At 46.3% G+C, this 26,523-nt stretch overlaps 1 protein-coding gene across 8 annotated transcripts in view; it reads right to left on the bottom strand.

The window, feature by feature from the left end:
* The window catches only part of Arhgef10 (Rho guanine nucleotide exchange factor 10), a 79,142-nt gene that overhangs the window by 8,547 nt on the left and 44,072 nt on the right, over nucleotides 1-26,523 (bottom strand). For 6 of the 8 annotated variants that reach the window (XM_070016838.1, XM_070016839.1, XM_070016841.1 and 3 more), the window contains 14 exons: nucleotides 24,571-24,648; nucleotides 24,138-24,317; nucleotides 22,293-22,409; nucleotides 20,891-20,983; nucleotides 19,078-19,248; nucleotides 17,528-17,673; nucleotides 14,719-14,894; nucleotides 7,248-7,363; nucleotides 6,223-6,350; nucleotides 5,801-5,901; nucleotides 4,633-4,754; nucleotides 3,203-3,289; nucleotides 2,319-2,539; nucleotides 1,228-1,385 (listed from right to left, as the gene is read on the bottom strand). In XM_070016838.1, the coding sequence (XP_069872939.1) occupies nucleotides 1,228-1,385; nucleotides 2,319-2,539; nucleotides 3,203-3,289; nucleotides 4,633-4,754; nucleotides 5,801-5,901; nucleotides 6,223-6,350; nucleotides 7,248-7,363; nucleotides 14,719-14,894; nucleotides 17,528-17,673; nucleotides 19,078-19,248; nucleotides 20,891-20,983; nucleotides 22,293-22,409; nucleotides 24,138-24,317; nucleotides 24,571-24,648 (1,894 nt within the window). The remainder of the gene's footprint in view (nucleotides 1-1,227; nucleotides 1,386-2,318; nucleotides 2,540-3,202; nucleotides 3,290-4,632; nucleotides 4,755-5,800; nucleotides 5,902-6,222; nucleotides 6,351-7,247; nucleotides 7,364-14,718; nucleotides 14,895-17,527; nucleotides 17,674-19,077; nucleotides 19,249-20,890; nucleotides 20,984-22,292; nucleotides 22,410-24,137; nucleotides 24,318-24,570; nucleotides 24,649-26,523) is intronic. The other 2 variants (XM_070016840.1, XM_070016842.1) reach the window with 2 other exon arrangements.

The raw sequence follows: 26,523 nt of genomic DNA on the forward strand, positions 1-26,523 counted from the left end.
CTCAAGTGGTAGAGTGCTAGCCTTGAGGTGAAGAGCTGAGGGACAGCGCCCAGGCCCAGAGTTCAGGCCCACGACTGGACCGAAAAAAAAAAAAAAAGTTGGAGCAGGAGGACAATGAAGCGCTGGTGGAAAGCTTAGGGGCCTGGAAGAGGGGAATGGAGGTCCAGCTGCCTGTACTCTCTGACAGGGAAGGGCAACAGGAAGGGCAGGACACAAAGATGCCTTAGGCTACCAGGGCAGTACAGATGTGTGAGGCCCGGCCTGAGGCAATCCTGTGGGGAGCACTGTGGGCTGGGGTCAGGTGCACAGGAGACAAGCTGTAGCAGGTCACTATGAGAGCATCTGCAGGAGGAGCCAGGTTCTAGGCTCCAGGACAGCACACCTGAGCTCTACCTGTGGATAAGAGGAGCTAGGAGGGGAGACTTAGCCACCAGCCATGACCAGGAAGGATGGACCCTGGAAACAAACATCCCACAAAGCAGGGATGCTGAAACTCACAAGAAAGAACTGAGAACAGCAATGTCCAACCACCACCAATGAAGCTCTTCTCCATGTCTGTAACAATGAACAAGCGACAGCAAGCAGCCTGTGCCTCCATATCTGTGCTGGGACAACCAGGTGGGAGGCAGAGAGCCACGGCTGGAAGTACAATCTAGGGAGATGCCACAGCAGGGCTACAGGCTGTGCGGTCTGTAGCCCAGGCAGTTTGGCATCAGGAAAGCCACCAGGATGGCCAGTGTGAAGAGAGGACTGGAGAAAGCGAAGGGCTGCTACACATGGGGGAGGGGGCAAAGGTGTTCAGGAGAACCATGCCCAGGAGAGGCAGGCTGGCGCATGCAGCTCCACATGAAGCACCACCCAAAGGCAAGCTGCCCCTCATGGTCACCAGGCTTCCTCCACACAGGGCAGAGAAACCAGCAGCCTTGAGTAAGGGGGTGGGACAGAGAGGGAAAGGCCACAAGGAATGCAGCAGAGTGTCTGAGAGCATGTAGAGGCATGTGGAGGGCCAGGAGGTTGAGAGCCAAGGATTCATAGCTAAGTTTGCATAAAATCCAATCCCTGTGGAGTAGAGGAAAGCCCTTAGAGACTGACTTTGGGAGTCACTTCCTGTGTGCCCATCAACAGTCTGTGGAAGGAGAAGGTTGCACAGGCCCGGAACCGGGGTGACAAGTGCTAAGAGGAGGAGACACTGATACCTCCACCCATGCCCCAGCAAAAGCCATTTACCTGTTGCCTTGGTGTAGCTGACCACCGAGCCATTGACCAGGCCAGCATATAGGCCCTGTGGTGAGCAGGCCAAGCTCATGACGGTGGACTTCTCAGGAGTGAAAAAGTGCTGAAGTCTCACTTTCTTGGAGCCTTGACTGCTTTTATAAATGGAAATGCTTTAAAAGAAAAACATAAGTTAATGCCCCTGCCCTGCTCACTGAACAGACCAGTGTGTCTTCAGTGCACTCAAATGTTATTCTACTTCTTCCCTTGCGTACACTTAGAAAAATGTCTGCAGCCATTCTGACTTGTTATTCTTTTTTTGGCAGTACTGGGTTTGAAGTGAAGGCCTGTGCTTCTCAGCTGGTGCACTGTCACATGGGCCACACCTCCAGTTTTGCCACAAACCATAACCCCTCTCCAGATCTCACCTTCCTGAATGGCAAGGGCTAGGATTATAGCTGTGAGTCATCAACACCCAGAATATTCTTATATTTCAAACACATTTTGAAAAAATTAATTCTTCCTATAGATCCTGGAACACCTTAACTTGCCTTTAAATAATGTCAATATTTAACATGGGTAACACACAGAAGTGGTTGTTTCTGGACTTTCAGAAATAATGTACTCTTTTGTGTGTGGGCTGGGCCTAGGACTTGAACTCAGGACCTGGGCATTGTCCCTGAGCTTTTATGCTCGAGGCTAGTGTTCTAGTTTTTTGACCCCAGCTCCACCTTTCACATTTTTAGTGCTTAATTGGAGATAAGAGTCTCAGGGACTTCCCTTCTGAGGCTGGCTTCAAACCACAATCCTTAGAACTCAGATTCCTGAGTAGCTAGGATTACAAACATGAGAGACACAGGTATCTGGCAGAACAATGTACTTTTAAGAAGCAGTTTAAAATGATTTTGGGAGCAACAGCGTATTGAGAAACTCTCTTAAAAAACTATCATATCTCTTTGGGGCTTCCTGAAATAATTCCCATGGCCTCAATGAAGTGATAATTCTGAGCATAAAGGCCCTAACCCACTTATATCTCATATTCCTACATGGATTGCTGCTTCTAGGACATGGCAGAGGACCCTTGCCACACAAAAAATGTTCTATACCTTCCTTCTTCTGTGCCTAGGCAGATGGTGGGCACATCGGAAGCCCTGGTGGCCGTAGCCTCGGGGTCCAGGACTGTGCGAGGCTCCTGGGGTTGCTCCACGGGGATGTATACCATGCAGAGGATGCGTGACTCCACATTGAAGCATTCAATGACTTTGGGGTTGGAATTGTGAAATGACACAATGGCAATCTGGCCCATCTGACTGCTACAACTTCCAATCTGAGTCAATCAGTTAAAAGGAAGAAACACAATGAATAAGGCATGCCTCCCACAATTTGATTTTCATGTGCGAATCAACGCACTTTGAAATGTTAAATCTGCTGACAGAACCCCTTTCTTTTTTTCTTTTTTTTGGGGGGGTTGGTCATGGTGCTTAAACTCTGGGCTTGGGTCCTGTCCCTCAGCTCTTTAGCTCAAGGCTAGCACTCTACCACTTGAGCCACAGCGCCACTTCTGGTTTTCTGGTGGCTTATTGGGGATAAGAGTCTCACGGGACTTTCCTGCCCTGGCTGGTTTTGAACCTTGATCCTCAGAGCTCAGCCTCCTGTGTAGCTAGGATTACAGGCATGAGCCACCAGCCCCGGGCAACAGCACCGCTTTCTGTTTTCAATGTAAAAAGCCAGCAATGTCCAGAAGAGGGAAAGTCTTTATGATTTCATTATTCCGACAATCTTCCTATTAGTTCTATTAGTCATCTTTAGAATCAATTCAATCTGTAAATGTTGTCAATGAGAAAGAACACAAACATTTCCCACACTTTTTCTAAAGGTGCTCATCTATCTCCCTTTCACAGGAAGGTTTCCTGTTTAGGTATCAGTCAGGAAAAGCACAGGGCGGACTAATTCTTTGTGAACCTGCCCTAAAGCAAGCAAAGAGTCTTACCCACAGGAAGCCACGTGCCACAGAAAATGAATCCGGTTGACTATCATTACTTAGGTAAGGCTCAGGATTGTAAGCAGCACATTCAATCTAAAACAGAATAAAATATTCAAATATAAAATAGAACTTGGGCTCAAACACTACACAACACTCTAAAGGAATGTTTCTAACATCTAGACAGAAATTTCAATTATCAAACTAACAGATTCAAATAAGAAGGGAGAGGGCCAGAGGCATGGCTTATGTAGTAGAACGCGTGTCTGTCAAGAACAGGGCTGAGTTCAAACTCCTATACATCCCAAATATTAAATAATAATATTAAAAAATAGGAAGGACAACAGATTAAAGCACAACCATCCTTTGTATTCACAGGGAACTGATTCTAGGATCCTCCAGAGTTCTAACCCTTGGTGCCCCCATTGTTCATATACAGTGGTACAGTATTTGCACAGAACCTGTCCATATTCTCCAGAACATTATAAATCAGCTCTACATAAATGGTTAAACCAATTTGATGAAAGACCGACAACAAGAAAAATCTGTCTTTTCAGTAGACACAATCTTTTTTTCTCAATGTTTCCATTTTTGGCTGGGTGAGGGAAATACATGGATAGGGAACAATGATACAAAGCACCTACTGCACCAGTCTTCAAAGATACTGTTTTAGCAGTAAGCTCCTAATAGATCAGTCTCTGGTGTTTTGATTTTCTGACCCCTCAGCCATTGAAGGGCATGGGCTGAATGAACCCTGGTGACTAAGCTGGATGGAGGCCCCACAGGGATCCCTGGGCTGACACAGGTGAGGATGGCAAGACAGGGCTCTCTCTGGGACTTCAAGGTGTGCTCATGGAGCCTGTGGAGAAGCCCAGCCAGAGACAGGGGTGAGAAACAGTACCACTGACTTATTTCTTCCCCTGGTCACTGACATCAACAGGCCCTAGCCTGGGTGCCTGGGGGACACCCTGGAGATGGGAGTCACTTTGGCACAGTGGGAATGCTGTGCCAGGCAGACCCAGGCCTCAAGGCCTGCTTGCAGAAACAGATGTGTAAGCCTGGTGTGAGAGCAGTGACTGAGCTGAGTTTGCCTCAAGTGTGGCCAACCTGTGGTAGCAACACAGCAAACTACAGCAATACCAACTACAGTGAGCCTCCACTGGGTGTCAGGAAGGATCTGAGCCTCCTGTAGGTGTCAGAGATTCGGAGCCTCCTGTGAGTGTCAGGGATTGAGGGAGCCTCCCATGGGTGGCAGGCAGTGTCTGAGCCTCCTGTGGGCATCAGGGAGGATCGGAGCCTCCCCTTGGTTTCAGACGACAGCAATCCTCAATCTAAATCAGTTTTCTCTTGAGAAATAATTGCTGTGAGTCCTTGGAAAAGCTAGACTGTGACCTTGGCCCCAGAAGAGCAGAGAGTGGGTGCTACCTTGGGTTCCTCACCTTGAACTCGGGCTGCTTAGCAACCATCACAGGCATGTGTCCCACAAGTAGAGGGTGTGTCTCCTTCTTAGTCTGGTTCCCGTCATCATCCACACAGAACCAGCCAAGGTGGTTCTCCTCCTCTGTGAAGACATTAGAGAGCAAGGTCGACATTAGCTACTTCCAGAAGCTGCAGCCTGGGGCCAAAGAAGAGAATATCCAAGACACCCTATTGCTTAAGAAAGAGAGGGTTGGGTCCCTTCGGAAAGGGTGAGCTGCACACTCCTACTTCACTTTAGACAGCAGCATGACCCATGATCCATCTTAGATATGGAGAAAGTATGATTAAGGATAAATTACTTAATTTAACCTTATTTTCATGTGATATTTGCTCTCATTAGACAGGAGACCATTTCTGTGTTCAGTGAGTCCTTTTGAACCTAACTCCATAAACCATGAATGTACTCAGGAAAAAAGAACTAGTCAAATCAGGAGGCCCCCACTAAATGATAAAAGTCCCATTGCTTTCATTATCACTCACTCAGTAGGGGATAATCAAAGTTTGATTGCTAATCCCTCTTCTGTTTTAGTCTCATATAACATTTCAGATTGCTTACACTTGAAAGATTCATGTGTATGCACACACACATGTGCATACACACACACATACAAAACCTCTCAGTGCACTGGGTAGTAAGTCTGTGTGTGAAATAAGTAACAACACAGAAAGCCTGAAAGGACAGAGGAAAAATAAAATCACAGTCACCTTTCTTCACAGTGGGACCACAGGACTCACTTTAGAGTCCTGGAAAGGCAGCCCTGACCTGCTGTGTGTGTGTGTCAGGGGAGGGTTGGGCACACAGGCGGAGATGCACAGTGACCTGGTCCCCTGGAGACCAAACCTACTAGGGCCTTGAGTTCCTGACCAGAACCACGACCTTGACCCATGCCTTTGCTCTTCAGTCACAGATTTGTCCTTACAGCCCCTGGACTAGAACACAAACTTGTCCTGAGGGTTCTAAAACATTCCAATGAGTGAAGGAGGAATCACTTTGGAGTTTTCTCCTTAGCCTTGACTTTGCCCTCACAGGCATCCACGTCCTCGGGTGGAGAGAGCTCTCTGAGGACTCTGCCATGAGCATGGCTTTCCCAAGGGCACCTCAGGTATCTTGAACGGACTACATCTTACCCAGGGCAAGCTTGGCCATCTGCAAGTTGTTGATCCAGGACTCTTTGATTGCAGGGGTGAACGTATTGAACACAGCTGTAAAAAATGTTGGTCGCCCAGACCTGTCAGAAACAGACAAGTGTTAATTGTACAAACTATCCCTGTCACAATCACCTCTCCCCACAGCAGGACCACAGGACTCACTTTAGAGTCCTGGCAAGGCAGCCTGGTCCTGCTGTGTGTGTCAGGGGAGGGTGGGCACACATGCTGAGATGCACAGTGACTGGTTGCCCTGGAGACCAACCCTACCAGGGTCTTGAGCTCTGTCCAGGACCACAACCTCAAGGACCCATGCCCGTGCTCTTCAGTCACGCCAGAAGCCAACACAATCCAACATAATCACCAAAAAAGAAAACACATCATGACAACACTAAGTTACTGACTTGTCCTGCTTCCCTGGGAGCTGTAACTGAATTCTACAGCGATCGGCGGCTCTAATTTCTTCTTCCTTCTTCAAAATCAGTCTCTGTAAACCTGATGTCCAGTCATGGGCTACTGACTGATTTAAGTTCTACAAAAGAAATGCATAAGCGCTTACAAAAACATTAAGGAGGAGTAATAGCAAAACTGTAACATGAAAAATTCAGGAAGATCCCAAAATACTCCTATCTCATGATAAAAATCATGCTCTCACTTGGCTACCACTTGAGCCATAGCTTTACTTCCAGCTTTTTGGTGGCTAATTGGATAAGCATCTCCCAGATTTTCTTGTCTGGGCTGGCTTTGAACCACAATCTTCAGATCTCAGCCTCATGAATAGCTAGGATTAAGGGTGTAAGCCACTGGTACCCAGTCACTTACAGGTTTCTGTTTTTTTGGTCAGTCGTGGGGCTTGAATTGTGGGCCTGGGTGCTGTCCCTCAGCTCTTCAACTCAAGGCCAGTGCTCTACCGCTTGAGCCACAGAGCCACTTCCAGTTTTCTGGTGTTTTATTGGAGATAAGAGTCTCACGTACTTTCCTGCCCAGGCTGGCTTTGAACCGTGATCCTCAGATCTCAGCCTCCTGAGTAGCTAGGATGACAGGCATGAGCCATCTGCGCACAGCTTCACTTACAGGTTTTACAGGTTAATTGGAGATAAGGGTCTCACAGACTTTCCTGTCTAGGCTAGCTTCAAACAGTGATCTTAAGATCTTGGCTCCTGAGTAGCTAGAATTGCAGGCGTGAGCCACCAGTGCCTAGCACATAGGCAAGACATTTCTCAGTCAAGAATGGCACTCAAGAGAATTTAGAAAATGAAGAAAAGCTACGATGAAATGGTGTCATCTTAACCAAAGCAAGAGAAGGCACCATCAGAGCAATTTTTAAAGGCATCCAAATTCTGACCTCTCATAAAGCTTAGAGATTTAATCACAGGCTCTCACAGGTAGGAGGAAAGGCAACTTTAAATCAAAGTGCTTGGGACATTACCTGATAGTTTCCCTTAAGGTTTCCTATCAGCTGAGCAATCTGACCAACAACATTGAGATCATGCAGCAGATCTTGCAGATCTTGATATAGCTGTCCTGGCCCCATGTAAACTTTGTCTAAAAATAAAGAAAAATAAAAGAATAAAGACCAAAAGCCATTTACTTCAATACTAGGGAAACACTAAAATAAATTCCAGTTGTTTCTCCCCCCCCCAAAAAAAAAAACTTACTGATGATTCAAAAACTTGCAATCAAAATATTTGTTAAGAGCTAGGTGCCATATTCCTAGCTACTTAAGAGCTTATGTGTATATTCCTAGTTACTCGAAAGGCTGAAATTAGGAAAACTGTGGTCCAAGGCCAGCAAATGGAGGAGGGTAGGGGAATGATATAAAAGAAGGATGCAGGGTGCAGGCAGAAACGTTTGAGACCCACTATCAACACAGAACTAGGCCTAGTGGCTCGTGCCTGTTACCCTAGCTGTGATGGCAAGCCCAATATGGGCAGATGGTGCTCAAATGAATGCTAAGGCAAAGAAACCAGACCCTATCTCAAAAATAAACAGCAAAAACCAGGGCTGGAGAGATCACACACTAGGCAAATATAAGGCTGAGCTCAAACCCTTGTACTCCAAAACAAAAAAAGTTTGACAGAGCCCATTTTCAGGCACACGGTTGCCAATTTAAAGTGCTTTAAATTCCATGAGTCAGGTTGTTGGTTGCAAAGCTGGCACACAAAGACACTACATCTCTCTCTCTGCCTTTTCCCACGGACATTGCCCGTTTCTATGGAAATCCTTGCAACTGGCTGGGAAATCCAGGGTGTCAGCTGAATAGAGTTGGATGTGACAATGGAGAAGGGGTTGTGGGGCCAAGTCAACAGAAACACCACCTGCAGCACTCAGGATGGAGCATGTTCTCACGCCTTCCAGGAGCCCCATGACCCGGGGAGGCAAGGCAACACAACCCTCAAGGACCCTTAAAGGGTCTTCTCTGCTAGCAGGGGACTCTGGGACCAGAGGTATCTGCAGGACAAAAAGGGGGTGAAAATGACGACTCTGAAGCAAGGCTAGGAATGGTGGTATCTGCCTGTAATCCCAGAGCCAATTCTAAGGCCAGCCTGGGCCACATAGAAACAATCTATCAGAGAGGGGGAGAGGAAAAAGGGGAGAAGGAGAGGGGGGAGGTGGGAGAGGGGGAGGGGAAGAGGAGAGTGCACAAAGGAGCCAGGCATCGGTGGCTCACATCTATAATTCTAGTTACTCTGGAGGCTGAGATCTAAGGATCACAGTTTGAAGCCAGACTGAGCAGGAAAGTCCATGAGACTCTTATCTCCAATTAACTACCAAAAAAAGTTGGAATTGGAACTGGCCTTGAGGAAAACAAAGCTGAGAGATGGTGGCTGGGCCCTGAGTTCAAGCCCCAGGACCAGCACAAAAAAGGAGGATAATTTCAAGCAGGAACGAAAGAGCACTTAGCTCCTGGGAGAGGGTAAAGGGGAAATTTGGGGTATAGGTATAAGAGGAAGATGATGAAGGGGCACAGGTATAAAGAGGAAGAGATGCTGGAATGATACAGAGTGCAGGGGTCAAGAAGAACTGCAAGGTGCAGGAGCAAAGGGCAGAGATGCTGTGAGTCCAAACTCAACGTCACGAAAAAAAGTTTCAGTCACATTACAAGTACAAGTACTTAAAAAGCAAACTATGAGTGGCAGATCCTGATATCCTACCCTCCCATCAAGGAGCTAGGCCTCTCCACAATGACCTAATGCTTCTGCCAAAAAGTAATACTGTCACAACACAATGTTTGAAGCAACCTGCAGGCATTCAGTACAAAAACCTCTTGTGGGAAAAACCCAGCCTGGTCTTAAGTCACTGGATGATGAGCAATTTCAAGGACTGAGACAGGTTGTCAGAGACCAGGCCCAGGGCCTGGGGAACATACCACACAGGGATCGTTGAATCACTGCATCTAAGCAGATGGCACAGCTCAGTGCAGGTAGGCTCTAGATTCTGGCAAAATCCAAATTACGCGCCGGAGTGCCTCTATTTCTTCCCTGCTTCCTAGCATAGTGCTAAAGAGGACAGAAGGTGTGAGGGGCTGCTAAGTCCGGAAGCTGGCATCAACTCTCATCCTTGAAATGCAAGTATGGCAAAGGGCTGGCAGTGCTTTGCAGGTGGACAGACCCAAACGTGTTGTATCCCACCTCTAAGAAAATGCACACAGGGCTGTCCCCCAGGAGCTTGTAACGACAGAGGAGATCCCCATCTCCTGAAGGCCATTCCACACTCTTTCCTTGCCAGTGGTTTGAACCACTGTCCTAACAGGACCCAGCCTGAGGCTCAGAGAGCAGTCCCCACAACGCTAACCCATCTCATGACTTCCCTGGATCTAGCTTCTTCCTTTGCAGTGTTTGTTAAAACAGGATTTTGGGGGGGGAGGGGAGAAGGGGTACATGCTGGCCCTGAGCTTTTGTGCTTAAAGCTACCATCTTAAGCCACAACTCTTCCACTTCCACTTCTGTTTTTTTTTCCTTTGGTGGGGGGGTGGTGGTTAACTGGAGATGAGGAGTTGCATTGACTTTCTGCCAGGGCTGGCTTTGAAGTGCAATCCTTAGATCTCAGCATCCTGAATAGATAGGATTAAAGGCAAGAGTCACCAGCTCCTGGCTTTGAAATATTATTTAAATCTCCAAAACTAGGAAAAAATAACACATGGACAGACATTAATATGTCGCTGTATTTGCTTCAGATACCAATTTTGGGGGGAAAGTCCCCCAAGCCCAAAAAACAAAACCATGTTAAGGTACAAGTTACCCACACCTATCACTCTCTGAATTATTGTCTCTACTATTGCTTTGAGATCCCCAGCTCCAGCCTGGATGCTGATCCTGTATCTTGTTCTCTAAACCATTGTCTTGCCTTACAGCACAGCTATGCCTTTCCTTTTCTCTCTTATTTTTAAGGATTATGTAACTAATTACCACATAATAGAACTGCTACAAAACTAAATGTTCAATATCTGCACAGACAAGTGACTGCCTTTAAAATACTTTGTATTCAGGATTCCTACATTTTACCAGTATCTTTATTTACCAGTATAAAGTGTTTATAACATTGGTGATGAGATTCTCCTGAGTCCCTGAGGCACCCGGCCTGTCTGGTGAGTCCCTTTCCCTCCTCTTGTTTCATGAAGGGCTTTGGAGAGTGGGGCTGGGACATGTCTCAGTCTTCCTCACACTTTACAAGACAGGTGTGCTGTGCTGTTTATTTACTGAAAATCAAGGTCTTGAGGATCTGCAGGAAGACTGCAGGAATAAAATATTAACCCAAGACGGAGTACAGACACAAGTGACAGAGCCACATACCAGACCAGGACCGAGATGGTTCACAGTCAGGTAAATGTACAAATAAAAGTCAGGTAAGGGCTGGGAAGGTGGCTCAGAGGTAGAGTGCTTGCCTAGCATTCATGAAGCCCTGGGTTCCATTCCTCAGTACCACATAAACAGAAAAAGTCAGAAGGGAAGCTGTGGCTCAAGTGGTAGAGTGCTAACCTTGAGCAAAAGAAGCCCAGGAACAGTGCCCAGGCCCTGAGTTCAAGCCCCAGAACTGGCAAAAAAAAAAGTCAGGTAAATGTACAAAATAAAAGTTATTTTTCAAAGTAACTTTAGGGGCTCTGGAAGCTTAAGCCAATGCATGGGTCCACTGGAGGGTCACAGCTACCCATTCCCAGCCCTGGGAAAGGAGCAAAGTTCAAGCTGTAACTCAGCAAGGCTGACTGGCACAGCCCACCAGACCCCAAACCCTGCATTTGGAACAAGGAACCTTGCAGGCCCCACCCCCGCTGAGCCCAGCCTTGCCCAGTGGCACTTACTGGGTTGCTAGGCAGCGACGCCCACAGCCTGCCTGCAACACCAAGCAGCAGACCAGCGTTTCCAAAACCAAATGTTACAGTCATTCACACAGCAGAAAAGTCACATGAACACACAGTAAGAACAGAAACTTCTAGCTAGCTTCTCAAAATGATTCTGGCACAAGTGCAAAGGAAAGAGAACCAGAATACGGAGGAGAAGCCGGATCTGGCTGTGCAGACTGGCGGAGCACAGGTAGGGCTGAAGGCATGTGAGCTGTGGGTGGGGCCTGGTCTCAGCACAGCACAGAGGGAGCTGCCTGCCTGGTGTTGACCCTGTCAGTATGGAGATCAGATACCAGCTCATTTCCTAGCCTTCCACCCACTGCATGTGGACAAGCAAGGACTGTACATGCAGCACACACATTAATGTCCTCACCTTTTAAGTGGGCCCATCCATCCCTTGCACCTATTCTAAATACCAGTGGCAAGCACTGCCTGTTCTCAAAGGCTGGAGGAAGCCCCCAGAACACTTAGGCTTCCAGGAATTAGCAAATTTTAACTAAACCATTCCCAGAAAAATGCATTTGTTTACAAAAACATATTAAATCTACATAGTGTTTTAAAGACCACGTACTCCACATTCCTCATTCTGCAGCTGAACCCCGGCTTACAGGCAGAGAATCGAGGTCCCATGGTCCACATGAGCCAAGAGACTGGGGAATATGGACCCTGTGCTTTGCCTGCAGTGTGAGTGCTCAGGGACCCCGGGACTTCATCTTGGGCCCCAGATCCGGCCTTCCAATGGCCTTACTATCCTGTGCACCCGTTTGTCTGACTGACACTTTCAAAGTGCCGCATCTCCAGGTAGCATACGTCCTCCAGCAGATGGTGATAACTGTACCATGTTCAGGGTGCCTCTGCCACTGCTTCTGGTGGAAAGCTCACAGGAGCACCCAGGTCTCAAGTGCAAAACAGTTTTACAGGAAAGAATGGCTAGACCTAACATGTGTTGGCCTGGGGTCTAAACACCTTTTTATACATGTAACATCACACCTTCATCATGTCTAACCCAGTTCTACTTTGTTTTGCATTTCCCCCCATCCTTTCCCTTCCTCTAATCACCTTATTGAGCAACTTCCTTCAAAAGAACAAGAGAAGGCAATTTTGTCAGGGAATATTAAGACTCTGTTTATGGCTGTTTTATATTTTTTTTCTCTGAAAAAAATACTAGCCTGAAACAGTCACTGAAACTCTTCATCATAAAAGTTGTTTCAAAGGCATTCAAGGTTAATAGAACGACATCTCCAGTACTCCTATCCTTTTGCATGATCCCTGTTGAGCAGACAAATGAAGATCTCCATCTTGGGTAGATTCAGTACTTTTAAAAACATGAATGTATCCAGGTGCCAGTGGCTCACACTTGTAATCCTAAATACTCAGGAGGTTGAAATCTGAAGCCAGCCCAGGCAGAAAAGTGTGTGAGACTCTAATCTCCAGTAAACCAGCACAAATCCAGAAGTGGAGCTGTAGTTCAAGTGGTAAGAGTGCTAACCTTGAGCAAAAGAGTTTAGTCAAGGACAGTGTCCAGGCCCTGAGTTCAAGCCCCAGGAACAGAGCACACACACACAAAAAAAAAAAAAGGAGGAGGGGGGTGGGGAGGAGAGAAATGTAGACAAATGAAGATGAGTATGGCTGAAGTAGTTTATTCCCAGGCATAAAAGCAGACCAAAGAAACATGCTGAAATTGTCTTAAGAGGGATGAGAGTGAGGGATGAACTTTATTGGAATATGATTGTACATGCATGGGAAAAGCACAATGAAATACTCCCTTGACAGCTAATATATGCTAATAAAATATAAAAAATAAAAATAAGTTAATTTGCTCATTTATACTCCTTGGGTTCAGAAAAATGAAATGGTCTGTGTATACTTTTGATGACTACTAGCTTATTCTAACCTCATTCTAGTATGAATAAGGAAATGTAAGGTATATGCAATACTTGGACTCCATCCTATGCATCAAAGTCATTCTTAATTATTTGAACTCTATTAGGCAATCCTTGATTCAAGCATATTTTAAGATTATCCACTACAAAAACTACATAGTGTCTTTGTTCACAAAATGAGCAAAATTTTAATAAGATATTCAGTTTGCTTTTAGATAAAATCTGAATGCATTATGACTAGTTGAAAAGCTGTCATGCCACCCTCCCCCCCACCACACCTTTCTCTGTTCTTCCCTCCTTCTACCTGTTTGCCTGTATGTCATTTTAAAAATCTGGACTATAGTTTAGTATCCTGGTTATTAGTTGGGAGGGTAGGATAAGGAACACATTAAAGTAAAAATTAGTCAGAAATCCCACAGATTCATAACACTACCAGGTCCAGTGGCACATGTCTGTAACCTCAGGACTCAGGCAACAGTACAGGGTTATTGGGTTACTCAAACAGTAAGCTGCAAGCAGGCTGCATATGGAGACTGCCTCAAACTCCCACACACATATGGAGACTGCCTCAAACTTCCACACACAAAGGAACTCAAATCTTATGCCCAAAGAATTAGCTTACTAGGCATGAATGACTATAATATCAATTAATGTTAGGGGTAATAAAAGTAAAAGAGATTCATACCCAGTTAGACCTAATACTCATTACATCATGCTTTTAAGTTCAGTGGATGCACATATCCAAACAGAAAGGCTAAAGTCTTAACCTTGGCTTTCTTGCTATGGACAGATTACTCTGATAAAGCTCATTTAATGAATCAGGAGGAAGGGGTGGGAATGTGGCTTAGTGGTAGAGTGCTGGCCTAGCATGCATGAAGCCCGGGTTCGAATCCTCAGTACCACATAAACAGAAAAGGCTGGAAGTGGCGCTGTGGTCCAAGTGGTAGAGTGCTAGCCTTGAACAAAAGAAGCCTAGGCCCTTGAGTCCAAGCCCCAGGACTGGCAAATCAATCAATCAATCAATCAATCAATCAATCAGGAGGTTTGCTGAAAATCAAATTTGTATTTGTTTTTTTTGTTTTGTGGCGGTGATGGGGATTGCACCAGGGCTAACTAGGCCAGCTCTACCACTTAAGCCATACCTCTTGCTGTCCCTTTTGCTGTCCTGTATTGTGTTAATCAGAAGCAGAAGGCAAGAAGTAAACAAAACTTAACCAGCTTTGCTGAGGATGGTGGTACATGCTTGTATTTCCAGCTAGGCTACACAGTAAAATTTTGTCTCAAACAAAAACTAAAATAAAAACTAACCAACTTAACTAGACTTTTATTTACACTTTTTGAAGGAGAAGAGGCAATGCTTTCCACTCTCAGGTCAAAATGCAGCCTGTACAATAATAGCAGCCATGGCTACTGGCTGCAGTGTGAATCACCTTGCCACCTCACTCATAGCAGAATGCCCATCTGTGCACGTGGTGCAGTTCAGCACTGCCCACAGACACCACCTGAGTCCTCGCCTGGTCAGTCGGAAGCGCAGCACTTAAATTCCAGGTGGGAAAAAGGTCCCACAACAGGTGACAATTCAAAGATGAGAGTGGGTTTGGGCACGTCCGTCGCCTCACTGTGCCAACAGATCTACTAGGCCAGGTCTGTGAGAGCATTAACACAGGGTCACTTACGTGGCTTCACGTTCGCCACCACAGCCAGGCTTTCAGGAGGGTGCCCAGCCGGGTATCGGCCATGCTCGCCTGTGCTGGGATTGCTGCCGTACTCAATCACGGTCACCTGTCCCAGAGGGACACTCCACTTGAGCAGGTACCTCTGGCTGGTCACAATGTGATTTTCATGCAAGGTGCTGAAATAACCAGAAGTCTGTGACTTTGTGAATGGTACTTCCCACCCTTCCACCAGCCACTGAGAAACACTCCAACTTTGGAGTTCACACCTCTGACTTCCTTACGCATGGCTGCCTGGCCTCCACAGTGCAGCTGCCAGCTGAATATACATGGGGAAACTCTCTGCCTCCTCACCCATGTTCCACGGGAGAACTCAGGGATCAGAGTCCCTGGAGGACTTGGTGACCAGTGCCCCAGGAGCTCAGTGACTAGTGTCCCAAGATGCCCCAGGAGAACTCAGTGACCAGTGTCCCAGGAGAGCTAGGTGACCAGTGTCCCAGGAGAGCTAGGTGACCAGTGTCCCAGGAGAGCTAGGTGACCAGTGTCCCAGAAGAGCTAGGTGTCCAGGGTCCCAGAAGAGGTAAGTGACCAGGGTCCCAGGAGAGCTAGACTACCAGTGTCTCAGTAGAGCTAGGTGACCAGTATCTCAGTAGAGCTAGGTGGCCAGGGTCCCAGAAGAGCTAGGTGACCAGTGTCCCAGGAGAGCTAGGTAACCTGTGTCTCAATAGAGCTAGGTGACCAGTGTCTCAGTAGAGCTAGGTGACCAGTATCTCAATAGAGCTAGGTGACCAGTGTCTCAGTAGAGCTAGGTGACCAGTGTCTCAGTAGAGCTAGGTGGCCAGGGTCCCAGGAGAACTAGGTGACCAGTATCTCAGTAGAGCTAGGTGACCAGGGTCCCAGGAGAACTAGATGACCAGTGTCTCAGTAGAGCTAGGTGACCAGTATCTCAGTAGAGCTAGGTGACCAGTATCTCAATAGAGCTAGGTGACCAGTATCTCAGGAGAGCTAGGGGACCAGGGTCTCAGTAGAGCTAGGTGACCAGGGTCTCAGTAGAGCTAGGTGACCAGGGTCTCAGTAGAGCTAGGTGACCAGGGTCCCAGGAGAGCTAGACGACCAGTATCTCAGTAGAGCTAGGTGACCAGTGTCTCAGGCCCCCTGGGAGAACTCGGTGACAGGTGTCCCCAGATCCCCCAGGTGGAGCTGGTACCTGGCAACCAGGAGGCCTTCCCATGGAAACTCACAGGGAAAGAGCTGACACTGCCCACTGAGGACCCTGATTCAGGTTATCCCAAGAAATTAACAAGTAGGAAAAATATTCCATGCAGACAGAAATACTGATTGCTTCATAATGTTAACTGCAAAATCTGTCCTTTCCTATATACTTACATTGTAACTATTTTAACAGGATCAAACCATACCATTATACTCCATGGTTAAAATATTTACTGGGTCTATAGAAATTAAGTGAAAAAATATGTTGTATGTGCTTTCATTATAATATGGAGCACAGAAAAGCATTCAAAAGTCACCTCTCCAAACCAGAAAGTCACTGACTTCTTTCTACACATTCAGACAAGAGTAAAAACACACAGTACCAGAGGCTGGCCGCTGTTAAGGCCACTATGGTAATAGCTGAGCCATTTTCAAATAGAGAAGGACCACTGAGAGGTACATTTTTCAGACTTTTGTAGCTGTTACAAACAAGGGAAGATGCTGAGAAGTAGAAGGGCTGACCACCGCGGAGAGATGGTAGGGCGCTGTGTGACCACCATGGGCAGCTGGTGTGGGTGCTGTGCTTGCAAGCACTGTGACCACTGAGGGCAGTTAGGTGTGGGCACTGTGCTTGTGGGATCTGTGCCAGCAGTCTTATCATCATCACAGTTACTTTGTAACTACTGTCCTTCCTTTCGGCTTATAGATCAGATTCCTAGGGGTTAGTGAGGAGAGGACCTAGTCAACACTGTAGAATTGGACCCCACAGTATGAACTGCCAAGTGTCAGCAGGTTGATTCTTCTTTGCTCAGATTCTACCAGTCAGGGCAAGAAGGGTGGCATAAAAGACAGATCACATGACAGTGGTATATGGGAATGTTTCCCAGTCTGCTCTCCAGACAGGGCCTGCATCCAACTTCCACGGTATAAACACTCCCCCAGAAATCATTTAAAACATCTTAAGATTTTAGGCAAGCAGCTTCCAAAACTCCTGAGAAGTCTAACAACTGACAATTGCAAACATTATAAGCTGGCCCCACTTGAGCTTGTACTATTTCAGTGAGCAGCAAGAACACTACATTTAATTTTAAACCTAATCCCTTACACATGAGCTATATTTGAACACTTTACCCTCTCAGATATCCTCAGTTGCTACTGTCTTTAGGTGTTGGAGAACAAGTCTGATGTCAAATTATTTTAAGTTAAAGAATCAATGGGGCATTGACTGTTTTCTTGGTTTACATTAAATATGAACACACATATATATGTATATATTTATTTAAATCTGTAAGAAAAACACTTACCAAAAAAAAATAAAGAAGTAGCTTAAAAAACAAAAAAAGGACAAGATTGATTTGGGAACCTGGATTACACCAGCCTGAGTTTTTAGTAAGTCCACCTGTAGGCACCAAATTTCTATCAGCAGAGACTCAAACCCAACCCGAGTCTTTTAAAAATAAATTTCCTTGGTCTCTTAGTCACAGACTAAGTTTAGCATCAGATAGTTCAACTTGAGTGGAAACCTCAACAAAATCTTCCTCATCCTTAGACACAGGGCACCTCGCCGCGAGGCTGACTCAGAATGCAGCCATGTTCTTACCGGGAGCTGACGGTGGCACACATCAGTACATCGTTCAACATGAAGAGCCTGCGTTCTTTGGTCTTGATAATTTCTCCACGGTCATTGTAAACTGTTTCTATCACATCATCGGAGCGGATGAGGTACCGACTTCCACTGCTGAGGAGCTAAACATCAAAAACACCGACAACCACCACCAAAAATGCAAATTAGAGATGAGGGAAGTTCACAGAAATATCAATTACAGCATCAAATTTTATAGATTATTTTCACTAAGGAGAACCCACATGTTCCTGCTCACATTTCATGTACAGGTAATGTGGGCTCAGAACAAAACTGTAAATTCAATGCCTGGCAGACATTAGCATTGGCATTTGCCCTAAGCAAGAAAGGATCTAAGATCTCTTTAGTTGGGGTTTTCCTAGAGCGCAGACCATGGTGGGCAGGGATGCTCCCTCTTGCTCACCTCTTGTTGCTCTATTGTTCTGAATGCATCTTCCTTCGCTCACTAGAGCCAGCCATGTGCACTTGGAGAACTATTTCGCAACTGACTTTCCCAAAGCCAGCACAAGTAAGCACATCAGCAGCACCTAAATGTATGTCTGCCACACTGTTTCCCAAATCACAGGGACACCACCAGATCCTTGGAAAAATCTTTTATGCCAACTGAGAAAACAATATGGCACATTATGCTCAGAATAATGTACCATGAGGAAACAGCTTCCTTGGCCTAGATGGCCAGGACCTTCTGATGGTAAATCTCCAGTCTGCCTGCCCTGGCATGCAGTTGGACACCAGCCTCGGCAGTACCTTCCTGGCCTACACATCTGTGTGACAACCAGATGCTGCATCCCTCCTCCCATCACCTGGCTTACTTTTCACACTCATGCTATCAAGCCTTCAAACACGGAGAGAAACACAGCTTTAAGTGCCACAAACCACAGACATCATTTGGAAAATGTATTGCCACAACGTTCTCATAGTTAATGACTAGATGTCATTATAAAGTAGGAAAAAAATCTCTACTGAGAAAAAGTACATGAGACCTTAGCAACAATGAACATTGAATGCAGTTATTTAACATGCTCATAATGAGGAACACCCCCATGTCCAGGCCTTACATGAATATGGTAAGCCAACACACATCAGCAGGCTGCTGTAGGAAAATCATTTTTGCTAATACAAAATTGAAACAGCTTGGCAAAGGATTGATTTCTTCCTGTTGTTCTGCATCTCTTCTTTGTGATAAACACAACTTACACACACCCAGGTAGGTACAAACCAAACACTTCATGTGGCATTCTGGACACAAAGTCAAGCTAAGTGTTGGTCTGAGCCTTTATGCATCCATCTGAGGAATGGAGTTATCCCATTTAGCTCTCCCTGAGAAAGAACACCAGCCTGCTAGGGTTATGAACAGTCACTCCCCAGCAGCCCAGCCACCACCTGAACTCCTTCATCCCAGGTAAACTCTGGGCCAAGTGCATTAACCTAAATGAGCAGCAGTAAGTGGCTGATTAGTTCAAAGCAAAAATAACTTTACTATATAGGGCTGAAACAAATCTGTCAACCTTGTTCAGGTATCTTTCATTTATGGCTTTTGCTATTTGTTTGATCTCACAGCGTTGGTCGGCATCTCTTTTTCTTTCATTTAACTTCTCTGCTAAAGTTTCGAGCTCTGTTAGCGCCATCTGAAGGGGCAGCCGGTCAGGATGTCCTTTGGAAGTGTTCTTCAACATGTCCTATAAGCCAGGAGCAGAGTGTGGTGGTCACCACAGATGATTGGCAGTTAATAGATCATTCATTATGAGTTCAGGTACACCTTGGTGCGCTCCGGACATGCAGGCTCCCCTCAATGCCGTCCTGACACACAGAAGGCTCACCTTGGTGCCATGCCACACCATGTGGGCCACCTCAATGCCCTCCTGACACACGGCCACCTCAATGCCCTCCTGACACACGGCCACCTCAATGCCCTCCTGACACACGCCCACCTCAATGCCCTCCTGACACATGCCCACCTCAGTGCCCTCCTGACACACGCCCACCTCAGTGTCCTCCTGACACACGCCCACCTCAGTGTCCTCCTGACACACGCACACCTCAGTGCCCTCCTGACACACGCACACCTCAGTGCCCTCCTGACACACGGCCACCTCAATGCCCTCCTGACACACGCCCACCTCAGTGCCCTCCTGACACACGCCCACCTCACTGCCCTCCTGACACACGCCCACCTCAGTGTCCTCCTGACACACGCCCACCTCATTGTCCTCCTGACACACGCCCACCTCAGTGTCCTCCTGACACACGCCCACCTCAGTGTCCTCCTGACACACGCACACCTCAGTGCCCTCCTGACACACGCACACCTCAGTGCCCTCCTGACACACGGCCACCTCAATGCCCTCCTGACACACGCCCACCTCAGTGGCCTCCTGACACACGCCCACCTCAGTGCCCTCCTGACACACGCCCACCTCAGTGCCCTCCTGACACACGCTCACCTCAGTGTCCTCCTGACACACGGCCACCTCATTGTCCTCCTGACACACGCCCACCTCAATGCCCTCCTGACACACGCCCACCTCATTGTCCTCCTGACACACGCCCACCTCATTGTCCTCCTGACACACGCCCACCTCAGTGTCCTCCTGACACACGCTCACCTCATTGTCCTCCTGACACACGCACACCTCAGTGCCCTCCTGACACACGCCCACCTCAGTGCCCTCCTGACACACGCCCACCTCAGTGTCCTCCTGACACACGCCCACCTCAGTGCCCTCCTGACACACGCCCACCTCAGTGCCCTCCTGACACACGCCCACCTCAGTGTCCTCCTGACACACGCCCACCTCAGTGTCCTCCTGACACACGCCCACCTCAATGCCCTCCTGACACACGCACACCTCAATGCCCTCCTGACACACGCCCACCTCAGTGTCCTCCTGACACACGCTCACCTCAGTGCCCTCCTGACACACGCTCACCTCAGTGCCCTCCTGACACACGCACACCTCAGTGCCCTCCTGACACATGCACACCTCATTGTCCTCCTGACACACGCCCACCTCAGTGTCCTCCTGACACACGCTCACCTCAATGCCCTCCTGACACACGCACACCTCAGTGTCCTCCTGACACACGCACACCTCATTGTCCTCCTGACACACGCACACCTCAGTGTCCTCCTGACACACGCCCACCTCAGTGCCCTCCTGACACACGCACACCTCAGTGTCCTCCTGACACACGCTCACCTCAGTGTCCTCCTGACACACGCCCACCTCAGTGCCCTCCTGACACACGCCCACCTCAGTGCCCTCCTGACACACAATGAAGTGGTGACAGGGCCTGATTGAGGCCGCTGGGCAGACGCACCTGGAGCAGGAGGATGATCTGGGGAAATCGCTGAATGGGCTTCATCATCAGGCTGTAGAGAGTGGCACGGTCGGGGCTGCACTCCTGGCTCTGCTGTGGGAAAGCATACTCAGTCACTTCAGGTCACAGCCAAGCCAAGCTATGTTGTCACCACACACAGGATAAGGACACCAGTGACTACTGCTCAGGACCCACACCCTGTCTTTAGATTCACCAAGAAGAAAGCACTACAGAGTGTCTGGGAAACACCTTCTACCTGAACACTTGGCCTGAGCAGGACCACATCTCATCCTAGTCTACCTAGCCAGGCCCTGCTCTGAGCAAGGCAGACTCCCATGTGTCCCTGAGTATCTGCGTCAGCCAGTCTACCCCCAGGAAGGCTGGCCCCTGCACTGCTGCAGAAGGTCCTTCTGCCTCCACAGGTTACCCTAGCTACCCAAGCCTTGTAGGACCAGGCTCATCCCTCACCTAGACCATTGACAACCGAAAGCATCACCTGGGGCATGGCCAAAGGCACTGCAAAAGGCAATAGCATAGCTGGACTACACCTGCAGCAAGCCAAGGCTACCTCTATCATGGAAGCTGATCTGAGGAAGCTGTGGACTCCATCATGCTCAGCAAGTTCAGAACAAAATTTGAATTCAGTCATGGTTTTCTTCTCCCTAGACAGAGATGTTGTGGCAGCAAAAGGATACAGTGTACTGCAAGTGCTCAAGAGTGCTGAGATAGAGATTTCATCGCCAAGGAACAGCAGGGACCATTATGCTCAATAGGAGAGAGGGAGGGAAGACTCCAGCTTAAATAAAACTCACTGTTGGCAGGAATGCTTGCCCTGTGTTAATTCACCCCAGGTAGCAGAAGTTCCCAGGAACATGGTCTAAGTAACAAGAATACAACACTGCCACAAGGTTTTATAATACAAATGAGACTGAGCTGGGATGCAGAGCCTTGAAGGGCAGGTTCAATGGGGACCAATATGCAGCAACCCTCCTGGGTGCAGTCCTGGTTGAGGTTTGCCCCCACACCAACATCCAGCAGGGGAATGGTTGTAATGCTGCAAAGCCAGAGATCAGCCAGGCTCGCTCCCCCTAGGGGGTCTGCTTTCCCAAGCCTTGCCAATTACTCTGACCCTCAGAATCCAGGATAAGGGGCAGGGAAGGTTATTTGGGTCTGATCTCACTTTCTAGCAATTTAAAAATGACAAGCAAATAAAGGTTCCTTTCAAAAACTAAAATTCATCTTCATTTCAAGCTTATGCCAGTACCTAGATTCTATTGGTGCTCCGTTGTTATTAGAAGTAACACCATTAATTTAGCAAGGTTTGGTCAGGTTTCAGTATTAGGTACTTTGTCATGGAATTGGTTTCAAGAAAATGTTAAATGAAAAAAAATAACGTAATTACCTTTAAAAATTCAAGAAAAGCAGGCTTAGTGGCACATGTTTTCTTGAGGATTGACACGGCCGTGCTGAAATTATTCACATACTCGCTATATGCATCCAGCACCATGGATTTGGAAAACTGAAACAATGAGATGGAGAGAGAAATGGTATGAGTCCAAATGCTACCTTCCCCAATCTAAAACAGGAGACCAGAACCTGTCCTAGAAGTGTCATTCCGGCCTGTGACACTGTGTGGCACGGGTGGCTCTTTCTGCCCACAAAGTTAATGAAATGTATTCTAGGATGTGTTCTAGATCCAAATGAACTTTCAGGAGTCCTGGTTAAAACTGCTAACTTAGGCTCCAATTAAGAAAGATACTTAACTACCCACAAAGGTAATGATGACCTGAAACCTTTTCAGTTCCTGCCAAGCTTCTCCTGGTAGATGCAGCCTCCAGGTGCAAAAATGATCATTACATGGGCAGCCCAATACCTAGAGACACCAGCATCACTATCTCTGGACAGACAGGGCAAGGGGCCGATAGTGCTTGCCAGGTTGAGGTCCAGGGCATGTGTGTTTATTGCCCTGCATTCCTAAAAGCATCAAGTTTCCAGAGGCAGGAACATGTGCTCCTGAGCACATGTGAGGCCTTGCTCACCCGTGGAGGAGCTGTGTGTCCCTGAGCACCATCACAGCATGCACGGCAGAGCCCTATATAATGCTGCCAACCAGGGCATGCACGCACCTTAAGTTTCAGAGTTCCATTTTAAGACATTCCCAAGGTCAACAATGTGAAGTTAACATATAAAACAGGAAAAAAAATGTGTAAACAAAATAAATAGCTCTTTTGTTTTCCTAAGGACCTGTCAGATATATTATGTAAATATTTAGCAAGAACTTTGGTCCCACATTAGCTTCAGAGCCTCCTGCCATTCATTCATATGCTTCACTCCAACAAATACTACGCAAGTTATGTAGAAAAAAATTCAGGCAGATATGGTAGCTGACTCCTGTAATCACAGCACTTTGGAGTGTTACACAGGAGGATCTCAAGATTGAGGCTAGTATGGGCCACACAGTAAGATCCTGTCTCTAAATAAATATGCCAATAAACAAAGAAGTGTTTTCTTATGTCATTAAATAGTATTCATTCAATTACATGAGCCTTTTATTTTAAAAAAAAAAAAACTTTTAAGCCTACATCCTTTAGGATGACCTTAAATAATTACACAACAAATCTGCTTCATCATAATCTTCTACTCTGAAACAGGTATCTATCCAAAGGGAAAATCTGCATGAAGCAGAACAGGAATGAATGATTCACAGGTACTTCGGACTCAGGGTTTCCAGGCAGCCACTTCTGCTACCAGGAAACATTTGCAAGCTGGGGAAACATTGTATGCCTGGGTCACACAATAAAAAATTGCATGTCAAAGAGTACAAGCCTGAGGAAAACATCCAGACATTTTCCCACCGTGCCTAAACACAGATGCTACAAACAGAAAGGGAAACTGGGTCAGGAGGACAGGGCTCAATGTTCAAAACAAGGTATTAATAAGTTATAGAATGGTGCATCCAGGACACAGAGCACCTGCTTTTAAATCTTTCTGATACATCACTTGTTCTGAGCCCCCATGTGTGACCGGTGGTCCCCTGGAAAGCTCCCCTGTTCCTTCCCTGAGAGTTCAGGCAAGAAAACCTACATTAGCTCAGAACTGCAGGTGGGTAGGTATGCGGGTGCTCTGGGAAGCAACTCTGACCCCATGTGAAGTCACCGTCTACCCACAAAAGAAACAGTGGCTGGCAAGAAGACAAAGGGCTTGTGTCAGGCTGAGCCGATGGAGGTTCAAGTGTCAGCCAGATTACCGAAGCTACAAACACGTCACCAATTGTTTCCACAGCATCCCACTCAGACACACGGCTGGCAAGGGCAATCTGGAACATGGAGTGGCACTGCAGGATCTCCTTGACACGGTAGAACACCATCTTCAGCTTCCTCTCACTCAGAATACGAGGCTCTGTCTCAGACAGCGGTTTCTCATATTGCTGAGCCAGAAACAAGTGAGACAGTCCAGCCATGTCAGAGGGATGAAAGATTAAGTATCCATTTACCTAATTATATTCATTTCAAAATAAATAATATGACTTTTGATGTCAATATACAGGCATAGCACTTACATTGCTTTGGGAATTTTTCACAATTGTGCATTTTATAGTCACAAAATATGCATACAGAATATATAATAAAACATAAATATGAAAAAGGACAGGTGGAAGTGTATGTAATATATTTAGATACCTCTAAAATCCTCCTAAGAGCATCCACGTAGTTCTTTTCACTTTCCACAACTGAACCCAGTATATACCTTCTTACGACCTGTTGGAAATTTATATAGAGAGAATAGTTAAACGTTACTTTGATCAAGCCTCTACATTGAAACCTGACCAAACAGTTTTCAAACAGTAGATAAAGGAAATCTCCAGAAGATGGGGGTGAGAATGTACAGCACGTGTCTTCAAAGAGTAAGATCCTGGACTCAAATCCCAGAACTGCCAAAAAAAAAAAGGTAGGAAACCTCCAAAGGCCTGGAAAATGTTTTAAGTGGTATGTGAATTAACTGACATATAGGTTCAAAACATACTTCTCTCACTAATACAATTACATTATTGTTAAACCTCAAACTGCAAAGTATATCAGACTAAATAAAATTATAGCACTAAGATAATTCATTTATACAATAATGAATGAAATTAACTGATCATATTTTATGGGCACAAGTCAGATGATATTTCATGTATAAATGAAATCCAAGGAAACACTTCTAGTCTTGATCAAAGAAAGCTATTAGTGACACTTTTTCCGTTTATTGTTACAGGAAAACAGAAAGTTCATCAAAGGTGGATGAATAGATTTGATGACCTTGTTGTGCATATCCATGCAAAGCTCCACCCACAAAGCTCAGAATGAAGTGGTAAACTTTTAAAGTTCCACCCACCAAGCTCAGAATGCAAGGGTGAACTTTTAAAGGTACAAAACCCCACTCGAGATGCTGCAATTAAAACACTGATTTTGTTGTTACCGAAGTACATAAAGAATAAATGTGTAATGGGATGTATAAGACACTATGTTGAAAATGAACTTTACAACTTTGAGTGGGGAGGGAGGTGTTGGGAGGTGGGGAAGGAAGGGACAGCAGGGGAAAAACAAAGGAGAAGGTAATAATGCTCCATAGGAAATGTACTCATTACCTTATTCGTGTACCTGTAACCCCTCTGTAAGTATTTTTACAATTAAAAAATATATAATAAAAAATAGAATAAACTTGTGAAGCTGAGCGCCAGTGGCTCCTGCCTGTAATCCTAGCTACTCAAGAGGATGATATCTGGGATAAAAGTTTGAAGCCAGCCCAAGCAGGCAAAGTCTTTGAGACTATTATCTCCAATTAACCACCAAAATGCCAGAAGTGGCACTGTGGGGCAAGTGTTACAGAGCTAACCTTGAGCAAAGAAGCTCAAGAGCACCATCTAGGCCCTGAGTTCAAGCCCCATGAGATGTACAACAAACAAAACAACTTGTGGCTCTAAGATACCAAAAACATCTGTCAATAAATGGAAAATAAAACATAATACTGCAACAACTTCTCCTAAACCAGCTCATACATACATATGCATATATGTATATATACATGCATACAAAACAGCATGCCCTTACCATACCACAAATATGCAGATAGGCAAATGTACACACACAACACTTATAGGCAGGCTGTGACTTGGTAAGTGATACTATTTAAAGACCCTGTAATGCCATCTAGTGGCAAAGAGTGTTTTCCACAGAGGAAACAGTTAAGTAGATTACTCAGAAACTAATACTCATAAAACACTAGGGAATTTTATTGCTTTTATTAAAAGGACCAAATATTCAATTCACAAAACTTTGACAAAAATAAACCCTGGGCAGATACCCAAAGGGTGATGTCTTTTTAAAAATACAAGTGTGTAGCCAGGTGCTGGTGTAGCTCTCACCTGTAAGTAATCCTGGCTACTCAGGATCCCAGTTGGGAGCCAGCCCGGGTAGGAAAGCATGAGACTCTTACTGCCAATAAACTACTCTGAAAAAGCCAGAAGGGGAGCTCTGGATCAAAGAAGCTCACTCTTGTATTACTAGCTACTCAGGGGGCTGAGATCAGAGGATCACAGTTGGAAGTCAGCCTGGGCAGGAAAGACCAGGAGACTTATCTCCAATTAGCTA

This window comes from Dipodomys merriami, unplaced genomic scaffold, assembly GCF_024711535.1.
Source record: "Dipodomys merriami isolate MVZ:Mamm:240054 unplaced genomic scaffold, mDipMer1.0.p SCAF_12, whole genome shotgun sequence".
Classification (NCBI taxonomy): Eukaryota; Metazoa; Chordata; class Mammalia; order Rodentia; family Heteromyidae; genus Dipodomys; species Dipodomys merriami.